A 14,666-nucleotide genomic window follows, 5' to 3' on the forward strand; every position below is an offset into this window, starting at 1 on the left:
TTTGTGCTGGATTATAGGTTTCAGTTTGCAGTAATGCCCTACTGCTGACAAAGGAAAAATCCCCACAGGTGTTTATGTCTCATACTTACAATCTGGTTAGTATCACATGCATTTCTGCGTATAGAGCAAAATGTACCACTAAGCTGTAAAAGAGCTTTTTCCTCTGAACTAGTGTTGGAGGACACTCAGTGTCCCAAGAGAGAGGCAGCTCTTCATCTATCATCACAGTGCTGTTTTTGGGGTTGCAGTGATACGGTCCCCAGGCCGCGCTCCTTACGGATGCAATATGGCAACACTGCAGAAATCTGTTCGCTAAAAATAGCGCTCTCTATAAATGGTGCTTGTAATGCACAGCTATGGTTCTCTTTCCGTTTCCTTGAGATCCTTTCAAGAGGTTGAGGCACACATTAAAATGTCAACAAGGAAGGATCTATTTCACTTCTTAAATGTAGCCCGTTTTGTGTGGGGTGGGCAGGTGACGGTGGGTGCAACACAATACAAGATGGTTTTGTTTTCAGCCCAGTCGAGCTTCTGTATGTCATTTCAACATGTGGAGAAATTTAGAGCTTGACGGGCCTGCCTGGCTTGCTATGGTTCCTAAACTGTGCCTGGACAGTTGCTCTTTGGGGCAGTGGATTAGTGAACAGTCAATCATGAACACAAGACCCAGGTTGAAAAAGACTGAAATATCCCTTTAAATCTAAACATCTTAAAAGTCATAAGAAGGTCCACTATTACTAATTACAATTCTAACCCATTTATTAGCTTTTTTTGCACACTTACAATCAAGGATTAGATCAATATCCATTGGCATTATATTCTACCTACACAATATCATCTATCCAACACATAATGACATTAGACAAAAAAGTTTCACAATGGCAAACAGATCTAGGCAGTGCTTTCCTCATTTAGGTTAGTCTCAGTCATAACACATCATGTTTACCCATCATACTAAAGTGAATTGAAAGTTCGTTTGATATTGCATAATTATGCTAAGGGTGAAATGACATGCAGTGCCGTTATCAAAGCTTATAAGCTATAAGTATATGTGTTATCAGTGGAGTATAGTGATATTCCATTGCTAACTCACAGCACCATCTGGGTATCCATTTAAAAAACAGCTATTGAGGGCAGTTGCACATACAGTATGTGATAGGTTGATGAATTGAAATGATGTTGCCCCTGAGGTTGCCTTGTTGCTTCAACTAGTGATACAGTAGTAGCCTGTAGTACGCCTGGCTCCCAGCTCTCTGCAGTGAGAAGAGGGTTAGCGATGTAAGCCCCAACCTGATTTACAAGAGTGCATATCATACACAACACTGTGCATACTTCACAAATCAATGACTCACGCTGCCTTGTAATGTGTGTGCTCCTCTAGTCATGCTGGCGGGGAAAGTGGCCATATTTTTTTTTTTTTTTCTAGTACAGTATGTGTCTTTGAGGGTGCAGTCTATTGCCTATAGCAGTTAATACTTTTCATTGATGGTAACATGATACTACAGTACCATGTCTTTCTTCTGTCTTTTCCTTACACTCATATTTAGAGACGATACTTTCTCAGGAGCTCTGATTGCCACATATACTTCCTCTCCGGAAAGCGATCAGGAATCCTAATGCGCCGGAAGTCCTGGATGCATTTCTCCAGCTCCTGCTCTGGAGTCATCTTCTCCTTATTCGCTTTCCTCTTTGCGGCTTCACGTTCCCGGACCCCGAAGGTTCTCACACGGAGCATGTCAGTCTTGCGGCGCATCTCTGCCTGCTGCAGCATGTGAACTGGTACTTTGGGACGGTCCAGAGTCTGGATGTTGGGCTGCCGTCTCACAGGGCCACAAATCACGGTTCCTTGAGGAGAACTGGCCTCTGACTGGGTCTCAGAACAGGAAGTGGAGAGGTCATTCAAAGAAGTGCCGCTCTCTCCTTCACGCTCACTTTTGTGGCTCTTGCAGCAGCAGTCACAGTGAGAGGATGACCACCGTGAGGGTCCACCTAGGAAACACGTACACACACAAACAAACAAACAAACACACTTGTCAGTTGTTCTGACCACATTCAGTAAATCTTTTGTTGCAGTAAGACCCTCCTTCATGCAGAGAGAGACTGTAAACTAATGTCCCAGCTGTCTGTATGGTGACAGATTCAACAACTAATCAAAAGAAACAGTTTTACTGATCAAGCAAATGCTGGCAAGTAGTTTCAATGTCACACAAGTGTCTTTAAACGAATATCAGATGAGATGTGTGTGTGGGTATTTAGGCTTGTACAGATGTAAGAACGTGCAAGTTATTGGCTTTGACATTTAATTGCTGAATCTGAAGGAGTTGGTGGGCTGTGCATATTGCTTCCCCTGATAAGGAAAACCCCAGAGCTCAGTGCAGTTTAGTGTGACTCCCTGAAAGACCTTTCCCATTTCCCGAAGCAAAGCTCGTCTCGGAGCCAAAGCAATCTGCTTTTGCCGTCGCAGTTTCTTATTAGGATTGGAACCTGGCTGCCAAGAAGGTGGTTTATTATTTTCCGATTTAAGATCACTCAGTCAAATAAGTGTGCGAATGTGCTTTCTACCTTTAGGGAGGCACCAAGGTAGAAAAAGCAGGTAAACACAAAAAAATAATTTATCGTAGGTGGTAAGAGATCCAGGTCAGTGAATAGATGTACTTGTAGACCCTGCAGGAGTCCTGACCTTCCCTCACAAACATAGGATGAGCAGTGAAGCGGGTGCGAGCAGAAGATTTTAGTAGTCTTCCTTCTTCCTCCTGTGCCTGCTTCTTGTCTCATCTCACATCCTCCTACGCTGCTAATTATGAGCGAGAAATACTGTACCGCACTGGCCGCTGGCTTGTGAAGTGTTTAAGTAAAGACAGCAAACACAGTAGCTGTCTTTCATTTCCAAAAATATCCCTGAACCATGATCTCATTAAGATGTACTACCAGGTAGAAATGTGCAGTGTTGGAAACTGCAGTGCTCTCTGTAATATAAACAACATTGTATGAGAAATAAACTCATGCACACACAATTATAAAACCCTCTTAATGGCTTTTTCCAATGTGATGGTACAGACTCAATACCAATGATATCTCAGAGGGAGCAATAATTTGTCCATTACCTCCTTCCAGTGCATGCACCAATTTATACTGAACAGAGTTCAAGGGAGATTTTAACCTCTCTGCACAGACTGTAATAATGACCTTATCTCTGGTGCGATGATTGCATTGGCCTGATAGTGAGAGAGTCACTAACAGCTTTTTAATGGCTAATCCATGAGTAAAGAGGCCAATCAGCGCACCAATTTCCCCCCACAGAAAATGAATCTGGCTGAATCCAGCAGGCGAGCAGCACCAGGCAAATGGATGCAGGCTCTTTAGTGGGGAGGATCAAGAGGAGGGAGGCTGAGCATTGTTTCTAAATGGATGGATGCTGTAGTCCAGAGGGGCAACCCGTTTAGGAAACTAGCCAACACCCAATAATAGCATCATAAGATTTTCAGGCCATGCAGGAGAATGAATTGTATTAAAGCCTCTGACAGGCTGAGAAGCACCTGGGCTTTCATTTTGTTTCAGACGGAAATTTGTCTAAAAAGACCCTGGACATGGAAATGTGTGTTTCCGCACAAGCCCATGATGCAAAAAGCATATCTGTGTGAAAGAACGAAGCCAAGTTCGGCTTTGATATCCCTGTCAGATTAAAGGCAGGAAACAACTAAGAGCCTTGTCAGGAAACACAGTCATTCCGGGGTACATTTAAACAAGTGGGTGTGTATAACACACTTTGGGATCTTTTCAGGGAAGCCATTGATTGCATTGTGTTTTTCTCAGATCTATACAGTCCGTCTAAGAGATCATATTCCAACCACATTAAAAGACTGGGGCTGGTCCTCAGACAAGACTCAAGCTGTGTCTGCACTTCTCATAAATAACACAGAGAGAGGGAGTCGAGTTCTGCACGGGGGCATGCAGGCATGTCACACGGGGTATCTTCAAACTCAAAATCTAATGAAAGCGGGGATGTTTGTCCTCGTGCCTGAGAGAGGTTAGTTTTATGGAAATTCAACTGCCTGGATATTAGAATAAAATGACTTGTTTTGTTTTGTTTTTTTTACCCGTTAAAAGGTTTCAGGAAAGTAGGACATGATGGGGACTGAAGGCAGAGAGCTCTGACAAACTCAAATTCAAATGTCAGTGAGCTTCTTGCCAGACACTGGTGTGCTTGTCTTTTTATCTGTGCTCCTGAACTGACTCATCAAGGGTGTCTGATGATTATTTCTTTAACAGCAGAGCAGCTCTGTGCTTCAGTCATGTAATATGAGAGACACTCAGAGCAATCGCATGCTGAAAGTTGAGAATAAAAAAAAACCCAACAAGAAAGCCTCATCACTCAGCAATTTCATGTTGTTATTGTGCATAACCAGGAGGCCATAACGCAATTTATTTCATATTCAGAACTGAGTGACCCAAAGCTGTCTGCCACTCGTATTTGAAATTCCACAAACTGTGCCCTTGATCTGAATAAATGAAAATAAGTTTTGAATACACAGCAGTATTTTACATCCAAGCTGTCTAACTCAGAAAAAAAAGACTTAACTTCTGAATTTCTGAACTGTACATGTCTGCTTTATTCACTTTCATCACTGCCTCTTATTTGCCTGAACAAAACAAAATCCTGTGAAGCTGAGTGGTGTGAATCATCTTGCTGCATGGTTTCAGCACAGAAACATTTTTTGGCCCTGTGAAAGAAACTAAATTCAGCATTGGCTTTGGTTATAAAAAAAAAAAAAAAAGAAAAGAAGAAACGCTATATGTATTAGGGGTAATTTTGTCTGGCAGTTTAAATATGCATTCATCCAGCGAGTCAGGGGGTTAAGCTCATTCGAGTGGAGACGCTGTGATCTTAGATACACTCTTATGTTCTCCAGCTCCCATATCCAGTTACACAAATAAGTTTTACTCTGCCACTGCCTCAGGAAAAGTGTAGTTTACATGCTTGTTAGCTCACAAATTAGGCCAGTGTGTCCTTGCAGCAGAAAAAAGGCTTGTCTTGCAAAGGCAGTGACTGTCCTTACAGGGGGAGGGAAATCCATTTCACCAAGATAGTCCTATTTGCTGTGAAAGTATCACTTCAGCAGTTTGTGTCCAGCCTAAGTGATGGCTATGGCCATCCTCTTGCCAGATATAATAATGTCTGTAATATCTGCATACATTTGAATTTGTCAATATTAATGACCTTCGCCCAGCCAGCCCACTCTGCTGGAACAACCCCCATCAGCAGGAGTGATGAGAAAGAGGTGGAGAGGAATAAGTTGGAGTAACCCATGGAGTCCCAACAAGCTTTGCATGACCTAATTCAAGGACACAGAGCATCTCTCATAGACTGGCCCTGCCCAAATTATCCGCTTTCCATGAGGAGAGTGACAGCTTCACTGTCTGATTGTTAATGACAGGCGGGTGCTGTCCGCATCCCCCGCCCCTACTCCCACCCCAAGAGTCAGAGGGTGGCTGCCCGCTGAGCGCCTTCCTGACAGGGAGATGAACAAGCAACGCAGACAGACTGAAATGTCTATATCAGCCTCTCCCTGTAGGCCTGTCCCCTGACCCAGCTCCACACCACTCAACTGCACAAGAGCCTGATGAAGCAAGCTGGGGTGGGGAGTATTCACAGAGCTCTTGTCAACACCTCAATGATGCCTCAAGAGACTGGAGGAAAGAAGGGGGGGCAATTCTGATGCCCCCCCCCCCCCCCCCCCACCCCCCCTCGCCCTGTCAAGCAGGTGATATTCAAAGTAACACTGAGCTCAAGCATCAGATCCGCTTTCAAATTTTCCAGCTCTAGCTTAGATCACACTGGTTCTTTGGGGCAAAATTTATCAGCTCGATCACATTTCTACAGCTTGCACTTGCTGCCGAAACAGAGTCATACCTTAAAAATACAGTCACTACCTGACAAAGCTTTCCTTCAGGGGATCCCCCCTGCCTTCAGAAAACACTCAGCCCGGCCCACACTATGAGGAGTTTCGCCATCCAAGTAGCCATTAGGAGTCTCTGGAGGGATCATTAGGGTGTTAGATGTCAGGTGGTAAGAGCTGCTGTACCTGTTCTCCTACAGCTACACGGTGCAAAAATAGAAGAACCAGGGGCAAAATGACAGTATGTAAATTATGGCTGAATAATACTGTTAAGGTTTAATTTCTTCTTTTAAAGGAACATGCTGGATGTTTTAAGTGCTTCACGTTTACACTGATGTTTAATCTTTGATGAAGACATTTGTTTCCATTCATTTTAATCGGACTCTTTCACGTTGCTGAGATGAATAATCCATTGAAGTCTATACTTAGTATTTTTATTTGTCTAAATTGCATCATCATCACTTGATAATGAAGCAGGGGAATAGAGAGGGAGGGAAAGCTCTCGTTTGTAGTTGGTGCATTCAAGGACACTCTCAACATCCGTGATTTGTGAGTCAGCAGTCATACATCATATTGTTGGGGGGGAGGGGGCTGGATCAATAAGCATGTCCTGACAGCACCTGAATCCCAGTTTGGAAATATTACAATCCTACAAATTTCTTGCTTAACTAAGTCTCTGCAGGATCATTTTAATGCTGCGACATGAAATGAAAACTAACGGTTGCCTAGAAACCAGTGCAAAAGCTTGTATTGAGGTTAAGAGAAGAAACAGCCGCAGAAGAAGCAAATTTTTTTTTTATAGTTAATGACCTAAAACATGAAAAACCCACCAGTGCACGCTGCTTAGAAGAATGACTGATTTCAAAAACTGCATTTTTCTTTTGCATCTGCACCTTTTCAATAAACTCAGCTTTACTCCCAAGGTGAGCCAGATTGTCTGCTTGAACTGATGTAGTGGCCCAAGCTTCTCCAACTATTGTGAGAAAAAATGGCACAGGCACACACACACGCCCGTTCTTCGGACTATTTTTCTGCCCGGGTGCTCTTTAAGACGAATATGAGTTATTCATGGGAGCACCATCCATCTCTTGTAGGGCACTGACAATCCATCCAGACTCCAACCAGGCTCTCTGGGAGCTCGGGGACGGTCCAATCTCTGCCTCCATTAGACCCAGGCAATTGATTACTTTCCCCACCTCCATCTCTCCCTGCCGCCTTGTGGCCATTGTTCAGGAGCCATTATGGCCACACATCATCTCATTCACAGCCCAAATGAAGACTGCACCGTTATATTAACAGAGCACACCTGGCGAGTACAATCGTTCTCCATCTTTACTGTACGTGTCTCCCATTTTGACAGGACACTTTTGCACAGCTCTTTCAGAGCAGAGAGAGATGAAACTGTCTCTGATGTTACCAGTCCCAGTGTTCAATGATGATTTGCTCCGCCGCTGTGATGTGGAGGCTGTTATGTCGAAGCAGGTTCTAAATCGGCTTTGTCCCCAATGACAGCTAATGTTCATCTGTGAACTGACTGAAAGAACCTATCCTATTTTAAAATATGACTCGTATTTTAAATTGCCCCTAAAATAGCTCGATGTTTCTCTCTCTAAATTGCAGCCGCAGTGGATGACTGGAGACGAGGAAACATTTTGGGATCACAGATTGCTTTTAAATTAGCCAACACTCTCTTCTTTCCCCAGAGATATTTGGCAATAAGGAGACCGGTCCCAAGCTCCAATTGAGAGGTTAGAGTTTTTAATCACCACAACAATAATGTTGACACTGCCAGTTGAAAAACCAAATGTCCCTCTCGGGCTAAACAACCTTCATTTCTGCTAACCTGACAAGTTTACCTATCTATGGAAACCCATTCATTCATTCATGGTGACATGAAATTTTGATATTGGTAAATCGAAATTCTCCATCTACAGTAGAGGAGCGACATGCAGTAAAGGGAACAGGGGACCAGCTGCTCAGGGCATTACACCCATGTGGTACTCTCCCTAACCACTGCGCCATAGGGTCACCCCCATCACGGCTCTTTAATTGGCAGAAATTGGCTTCATTACCTTTCCTGAAATCAGTGCAGTGCAAACCAAGCCCCTGCAACCAGCTGATCCTAGGGATTTTCTGACCAAACCTGTTACTATCTAAGTCCTGTCCTCTCTAATGTGTGCTGGTAATGAGTTTTGATAAATTTCTCTCTGGCTCAGTTGTTTATTCGAAAGGTGAAAGTCTTAGCAGGTTAAATGTGAATTATTCATCATGGCCATCAGGTGCAGAAGCTCTTGTTTGTGATGAATGCTCAGACACTGTGGCCTCCCGAGGAGAGTGCCCTCTTGCTGAAAGTATCATTTGTTTTAGTCTGTGGTGAAACCAGGAGCGTATATCCAACCGAGCGGGAGCAGACGACAGTAACTTAGAGTAGAGCATCTTAACTTTGTGAAGAAATTAGTCCCTTGAATGTTAATGCAGAGGATTCCACACTGTAAAAATGATGAGTATCTACTGAGGGGCATTTTGGAAACTTGAGTCCACACTAATACTGACAGTCAGTGAAGTCTGAAAGCAACTGATGCACTGAAGAAGAAGAGCAAAGTGGATGATGCTAAGGAACTGACAGGCTGGAAGAAAGTCTCTCAATTTGTTTACTGCGCTGAATTGCTCTTTTTACACCCTCAAAAAAAACCCAGCCACTCTCTGTCACTTCATATGTGACTGGATGGGAGAGGGCAGAGGTGGGTGAAAGAAGAGTGAAAGAGTGAAATGCTCTGCTGGAAACAACAAATACCAGTACAGCACATCTGTTTCATGTCCCTCCTCCCAAAGGTGCACTTGTCTCCATGTATTCTTAGTTCAGGACTACCTGCCCCAGGCCAGCCAGTGTCCCACATTCAGAATCAGGTTACAGTATTAGTTTTGAAAGTGGATGCGGGCCACTGTGCTGCTGTGAAGCAGGGGCTCTCACGCCTGTCTGCCTTTGATGTGTCTATCCATCATCCTGACTGGGCCTCTGTCTCCTAATGCTCACTATCTATGTGTGCGTTTCCCTTCAACCTCACCTTGTCTCCTCTCTTTTAATGAAAGCCCAGTATCTCCCTCTCTCTTTGCTTCCGTGTCTTTACCACCTAGAATCTTTTCCTCTCCCCTCCCTCGGACTCGATGAACTTTCCTGACTGATACTTACTTTAATCTATTTTTGCTCCCCGCTCCCTCTCTCTTCTTTCTGCCTCAGTTCTTTCTCCCCATGGCCGGGTCTCATGCAACTTTTACTCTCTCATCCCTCATGCTCAGCCGCTAGCTCCTCCATCTGCTCGCCTCCCTCTTCCTCACTTCCTTTTCCTTAAAATCCCTCTTTTCCTTTCCTCTGCGTGCTCTTCTTACTCAGCATCCTTTTTTTTCCCCTTCCGTGTCTCACTGCAGTTTCTCTCCTGTCTCTTCCCTCTTTTGCATCCTCCTCCTACTGTCCCATCACATGCCTTTGTCCTCAGGCAGTGTCTGTCAGTGAGGAAGGGGGTGAACACCTTCACCATAAGCTGTTCTCCAAAAAAGTTGAATGACTCAGTAAGATCCTTCCTGTTGTTGCGGGTCAAGGCAGACCCCTCTGTTATAATTAGCCTGTATTAACAACACTATTGGTAGATCATTAGCAAACCATATGTCATGTCTTCCTCAGTCCACCCCCCTGCACCTCCAACCTTTAACTACCAACTGGGCTTTCTTCAGCTCTTCCAAAGGGAGCCATTCGCAATAATGAACAAAGTGCTTTTTAATTGGCCATATGGTCCAACTCCTCCCCCTGCAAAGAGCGGAATGAACCATATTTGCGGCTAATTAATGCATTTGCTGATGAACAAACTTTGTCGTCGAGTAAAGAGAATGCAGCAGCATCCGCGTCAAGTTTTTGCTGCCCACTGGTGCTATATTATTCATAACCCATCGGTTGGCAGGATCTGAGCAACAACCCGTGTTTACGCATGACGCATATGTACTTGAAGTGTAGCAGCACTGTTACTCAACTCCGCCGGGGCCCGTGGGCAAGTTTGCCTCTCATCTCGGACCCAGAACAGAAGTTTAAAGTCAGACACTGCAAGGGGATGCAAGGATTCAAGAAAGGGAGGGTGTGCTGCAACCCGACCGTGCCTCCTGGTGGTGTGAGCTGCACACCGGTTTCTGTAGCTCGCCTTTAAGTATAGACCATTTGACAAACATATTACACGGGTTTCCACATTGAAAACTGTTTAGACTAGACCTTTTACATTAGTTAATGAGTAAAACACCTTTCACATAATACCACACTGATGTCTCAGCCTGGATGTGGTTATTTGGGGGCAGGGAGGGGCACCTTTTTTTATTACTTCACACCCGATGTTGTTTGTGTTTAGCTTCCCTGTTGTTTGCATTATGACTTCTGAAGGTTAACGCCTCCAGTTTAATTCACATCACTTCTGAAAGTGTAACGTGAAGGAATAAATCTTCACTCACGGTAGAAGATGTACTGTGCGTAATTGGACCAGACCCTGTCATCCGCGTAATGACCGATGGAGGACGCAGTCAGGGACGAATTGCAGGCCACAATGTGAAAGCCGCTCTCCGACAGCATGTCGAAAGCTCTCTCCAGGTGCCTGAACTTGAGGTAAAATCGGCAGGTGTAACGGTCCGGTGGTCTATCCGTGTCCCTGTTCTCATTCAGGGCGTCTCCAAAAACCTCTTTCGCCAAGCCGATCCTGCTGCTGATGAAGATCCGCGGCAACTTTTTGGCCTTGGCATCAGTTTGACTCTCTCTTCCTCCCGCCGCGCAAACGCCTTTGAAAGCGACTGTGATGTAGCCATACCTCCTGTCCAAGGAGTAAGAGGGGTAAAACCTCTGGTCGCTGCCCTGCGACGCATCATCCAAATCACTGTAGTACAAGTCGTCTGGAACTAGTTTTGATTCCTCGCAGGACAAAAGTTTGGCCAAATCTGGCAGCTGGAAGTATTCCGCTTCTCTTTTCAACCTTCCCCTCTCAGGGAAGTGGTCGGGGAGAACAACTTGCTTGTCTCTAAGATAATCCAGTACATACCGAAACAGAAAACCATCTCTGTCAATGAAATAGCGTCCTCTAAGGTCCCGGGACAAGTCGTTTGAAGACCCCTTCTTGTTAGAGAACAGCTTCCCAAGTAAGGAATTTGGAAAGCTTGTCAAGGTGGCATGGCGAGTGTAATACACCTGTCCACCCACGTTTAGCTCAATAACATCCGATGGAGGGTTTTGCACTGAGCCTTGCTCTTTTGCAGGTTGCGTTTTGCAGTTTTCGCTCAGTGCCATTTTTAAAAAAAATTTCAGATCTTGCACGAAATCTGAGTCTCGGTCAGGGAGCGCGCAAACGTCCCAGAAGTTCAGGGTGTGGGGTGTAGCTGCATGCTGTTGATGCACTCAGACCCAAAGCACAGTCTTGTTTCAGGCTGCAGTCCTCACATCCAGTGTCTCATGACAAACAATCCCAAGGTGTGCCTACAGTATATCCTTTAACCCCATGCGTAAATGTGCCTGCCCACGGTGAATCCTTCCTTTTTTGAACGCAATCGATTATCATAACCAGCATCATGTTACACACATCCACTGCGATGGGTCATGACTGTGACTTCAAAGAAATATAATCCTCACTTCGTCCAGAAATTTCCCACCATCAAAAAAGAAAAAAGTAAAAACATTTTTTTTCGCTCAAGTTTTTTTTTTTGAGTGAGGAAAGATTCTTGCTTTTGGCTTCTAGTTCAATCACATCAGTCCAAGATAAACTGAAAGATGTGCGTGCATCCCATCATCTCGCTATTGAGCGTCGCTCCTGACAAATGGGATGCTGAAACATGCTCCGAGGATGCTCACAGAGTAGGGAGGATGGAAGCGGGACTCCCGTGCGCACCCATCTCTCCAAACTGCTGAGAGCGGAAACGCTCGGTCCGGCAGAAGGTTTAAGATAATGTTGCTCTAAGCTGTGCAAGAGAGAAGGAAAAAAAAAACTCGTCCCGTGAAGTAATGTCTTACATCATCTTAAAGGAAAATGACATTTGCAGAAGATCGACAAATGCACTGATGTGGGTGCATCTGTGCAGTTTTTCATGAAATTCTGATCTAGCCACGGGCGACGTGCATCTGGCGGAGAGGATTCAGGTCTAATGCAGTCTTAACATCCCAGCGTTGCGGATTTTAATCCCTTCTTCCGAGTCTTCACAGAAGCTTTCGCATTTACATTTAACGCTTTTAGCTGACGCGCTTATCCCGGGAGACGGGTGAAGGGGTTAGGTCCCATGCAGTGTCTTGCTCAAAGACTCATCGGCAGTGACAGCCACACGTGATCTACAGGGGCATTGTACTACTACTGCTCTTTAACTCACCTTTCTATACAGCTGCCAATGAAGGCAAATTAAATGAAATAAACTAAAATAGAGATGACAGTGTCACTCTTCTGCATCCGACTGAACCTTTAGGCGACAGTATTACCGCTTTCACCCGGGACACTGTGACTGAATATGAAAAATTGATCCTTTCCTCATCGATTTGACAAAGTGAATTCTTCCTTCAGCTCTCAGATCTCTGCCCCCACCCCCCAACACACAGCTGCACTATCTACTCTCAAATAAACTGATCTACTCACACACACACACACACACACACACACACACACACACACACACACACACACACACACACACACACACACAAAATAAATACATAAATAAACAAATAAAACACTGCAGTGATTGATATTACTTTATTTTACTAAGAAGAATGACTTTTCATGCTACATTAACATTACATTTGGTCCATTTTGGTTACAAATCCCCCACAAACTGCACACTCCTTGCAGTTTTTCTAGCAGTTTTTTTTTTTCCCTGAGTTAAAAAAAAATCATGAAGACGAAACCTTCATTACTGAGTCATTTGATTTTGGATTATAGAAGCAGGAGGACAGGGGTTTGGGACTTGTACATTATTGCTCAGGGCCTGCTCAGTGAATTTGTCATAGAGCCATCACTATACTCCACAGTGAAGCCAAGTACTGTAGGGCGGAAAATCCAGTTTGGTGGAAGTGAGACAAGGCTGAATTTAAGGCTTGACAAAGCATGTTATCATCTATGTATGCAGTTATATGTAGGTCACAAGCTAGTTTTGTTTATAAGGTGTACAACAGATGTGGGGGTAAACTGAAAATATGCATTCAGAGGTTTCACGGTCACCTGAAAATTGGAGGCTACTTTTACACTTATTGGCTTGTTTGTTTAATTTATGAAGCATAAGGTCTCATTATGGGCACTGTCCACATCACAAGGAGTCACCAGCAGCACTAACACTGATCTGGGCTTCATCAAACTGTTTTGTATCTTTTGTTTATTTGCTCGCGACTTGTTTGTTTTTGTGTGCGATTTGAAGCCATCTTGCAATAAGTCAGAGGCTTTTATTGCTGCGGTGCTGAGAGAAGGCGTTGATGATGGGAGAGCACCCTTGACTCGTGGTTTTGAGGAGGCAGCGGTCACGCTTTACCCTGTTAATTCAGAGTATATTGTGCTGGAGAGGGGTTGCTAAGCAGCCACAGGGGACTGAGTGGGATTCAAACAGTGGGGATTTAGAGCTACAGTGAGCATACCACTGATCTCTTTTTCTGTGATGTTAGGTTTTACAGCTTACATTGTACATTATATTGTAATGTTTTGTGGTGTGTGTGACCTTTAGATTCAAGTGGACACAGCTGTAGATAGAAAATAACATCTGATATCATTTGGTGTAGCTCAATGATATAAAGATTGTTAGATTTACAGATTAGTATATCTCTGGTGTTGTACTTGTATAACAGTATAACTTGGAGTTCATTCCTTAGCCATTGCTTGGGGATGAGTCTCTTCCCCTGTTTCTTATTCGTCTCACTCATCCTCCCATTAGAGCCAATTTCCCTGCCTCCTGTCTTTGTTTTATTTCCTGTTCGTGCGCTACTCTCAGGTTAGATTCTATCTTTTGGAAGGGGTTGAATTTCATGCAACTTCAGCATGAATAATGAAAGACAATATGCGTCCCAGCTGAGCATGAAGTAAGAAAACCTGTATGTGCTGTTACATTAAATTGACAATTGTGCGCTTTGCAAGCCCTTGTATTAGGCTATAAGCATATGTGCAGTTTGGCTGGGGCAAAACTACAAAGAAAATATAGCCTCAAGTGGCAATTTCAGGGTTCTGACCTTTTCTTTTCTTTTTTTTTAAGGAATTAAAGCTGTGAGCAGGAACGAGCAGCTTTCAGACTTGACAAAATCCAAGCCACATAAGCCAGTTTAATTATGTTTGAAGAAGGAGTGACACCAATCACACACTTGTTTCATCATCATAGTTTACACAGAAAAAAAAATAAATTCAACAAAATGCCCACAAGCAGTGGAAGGTATAGGATGCTAAGCTGTTTTTTTTTTTTTTTTTTTTTTGCCTTGTTTCCTCTACAACTGATCCAGGCTGCATGTGTGATTTATTACTATTTTCACAAGAATTAAGCGTATTGGGGTGTAGATTCAGGACAGAGTGCTGGATGCCCCCTGTGAGTTTAATCAAGATTGCTCGAAGACAACTTGATTTATGGCCAATTTCCTGCCAAGCTTTGCCCTTTGTAACTTTTTTTTTGACCAATCTTACCCATTTACAAGAGAATTGTGTATCTCAGTGTCTTGCAAGACCATATGTCGAATCTGGTGTTGACAGAGTCGGAATCTAAAAGGTCTGTCATATTACTATTTTTCACATTATGAAA

General features: G+C 43.9%; 1 protein-coding gene across 1 annotated transcript; it reads right to left on the reverse strand.

Moving 5' to 3' along the window:
* Nucleotides 1-1,035: 1,035 nt before the first annotated feature.
* Nucleotides 1,036-11,208, reverse strand: LOC121188524 (BTB/POZ domain-containing protein KCTD16-like). Its single transcript, XM_041048326.1, has 2 exons — nt 10,386-11,208; nt 1,036-1,989 (listed from the first exon to the last, which is right to left on the reverse strand). Exons 1-2 carry the CDS (start codon nt 11,206-11,208, stop codon nt 1,544-1,546), a joined length of 1,269 nt encoding a protein of 422 aa, XP_040904260.1. The 3' UTR covers nt 1,036-1,543.
* Between the last annotated feature and the right edge of the window lie 3,458 nt (nt 11,209-14,666).

The sequence above is a fragment of the Toxotes jaculatrix genome, chromosome 10 (assembly GCF_017976425.1).
Source record: "Toxotes jaculatrix isolate fToxJac2 chromosome 10, fToxJac2.pri, whole genome shotgun sequence".
Classification (NCBI taxonomy): domain Eukaryota; kingdom Metazoa; phylum Chordata; class Actinopteri; family Toxotidae; genus Toxotes; species Toxotes jaculatrix.

Coding starts and splice junctions, on each gene's coding strand:
- LOC121188524 (XM_041048326.1), bottom strand. CDS start 11,208: ATGGCACTGAGCGAAAACTGCAAAACGCAACCTGCAAAAGAGCAAGGC. Junction 1,990..10,385: donor CGCACAGTACATCTTCTACC/GTGAGTGAAGAT, acceptor CGTGTTTCCTAG/GTGGACCCTCACGGTGGTCA.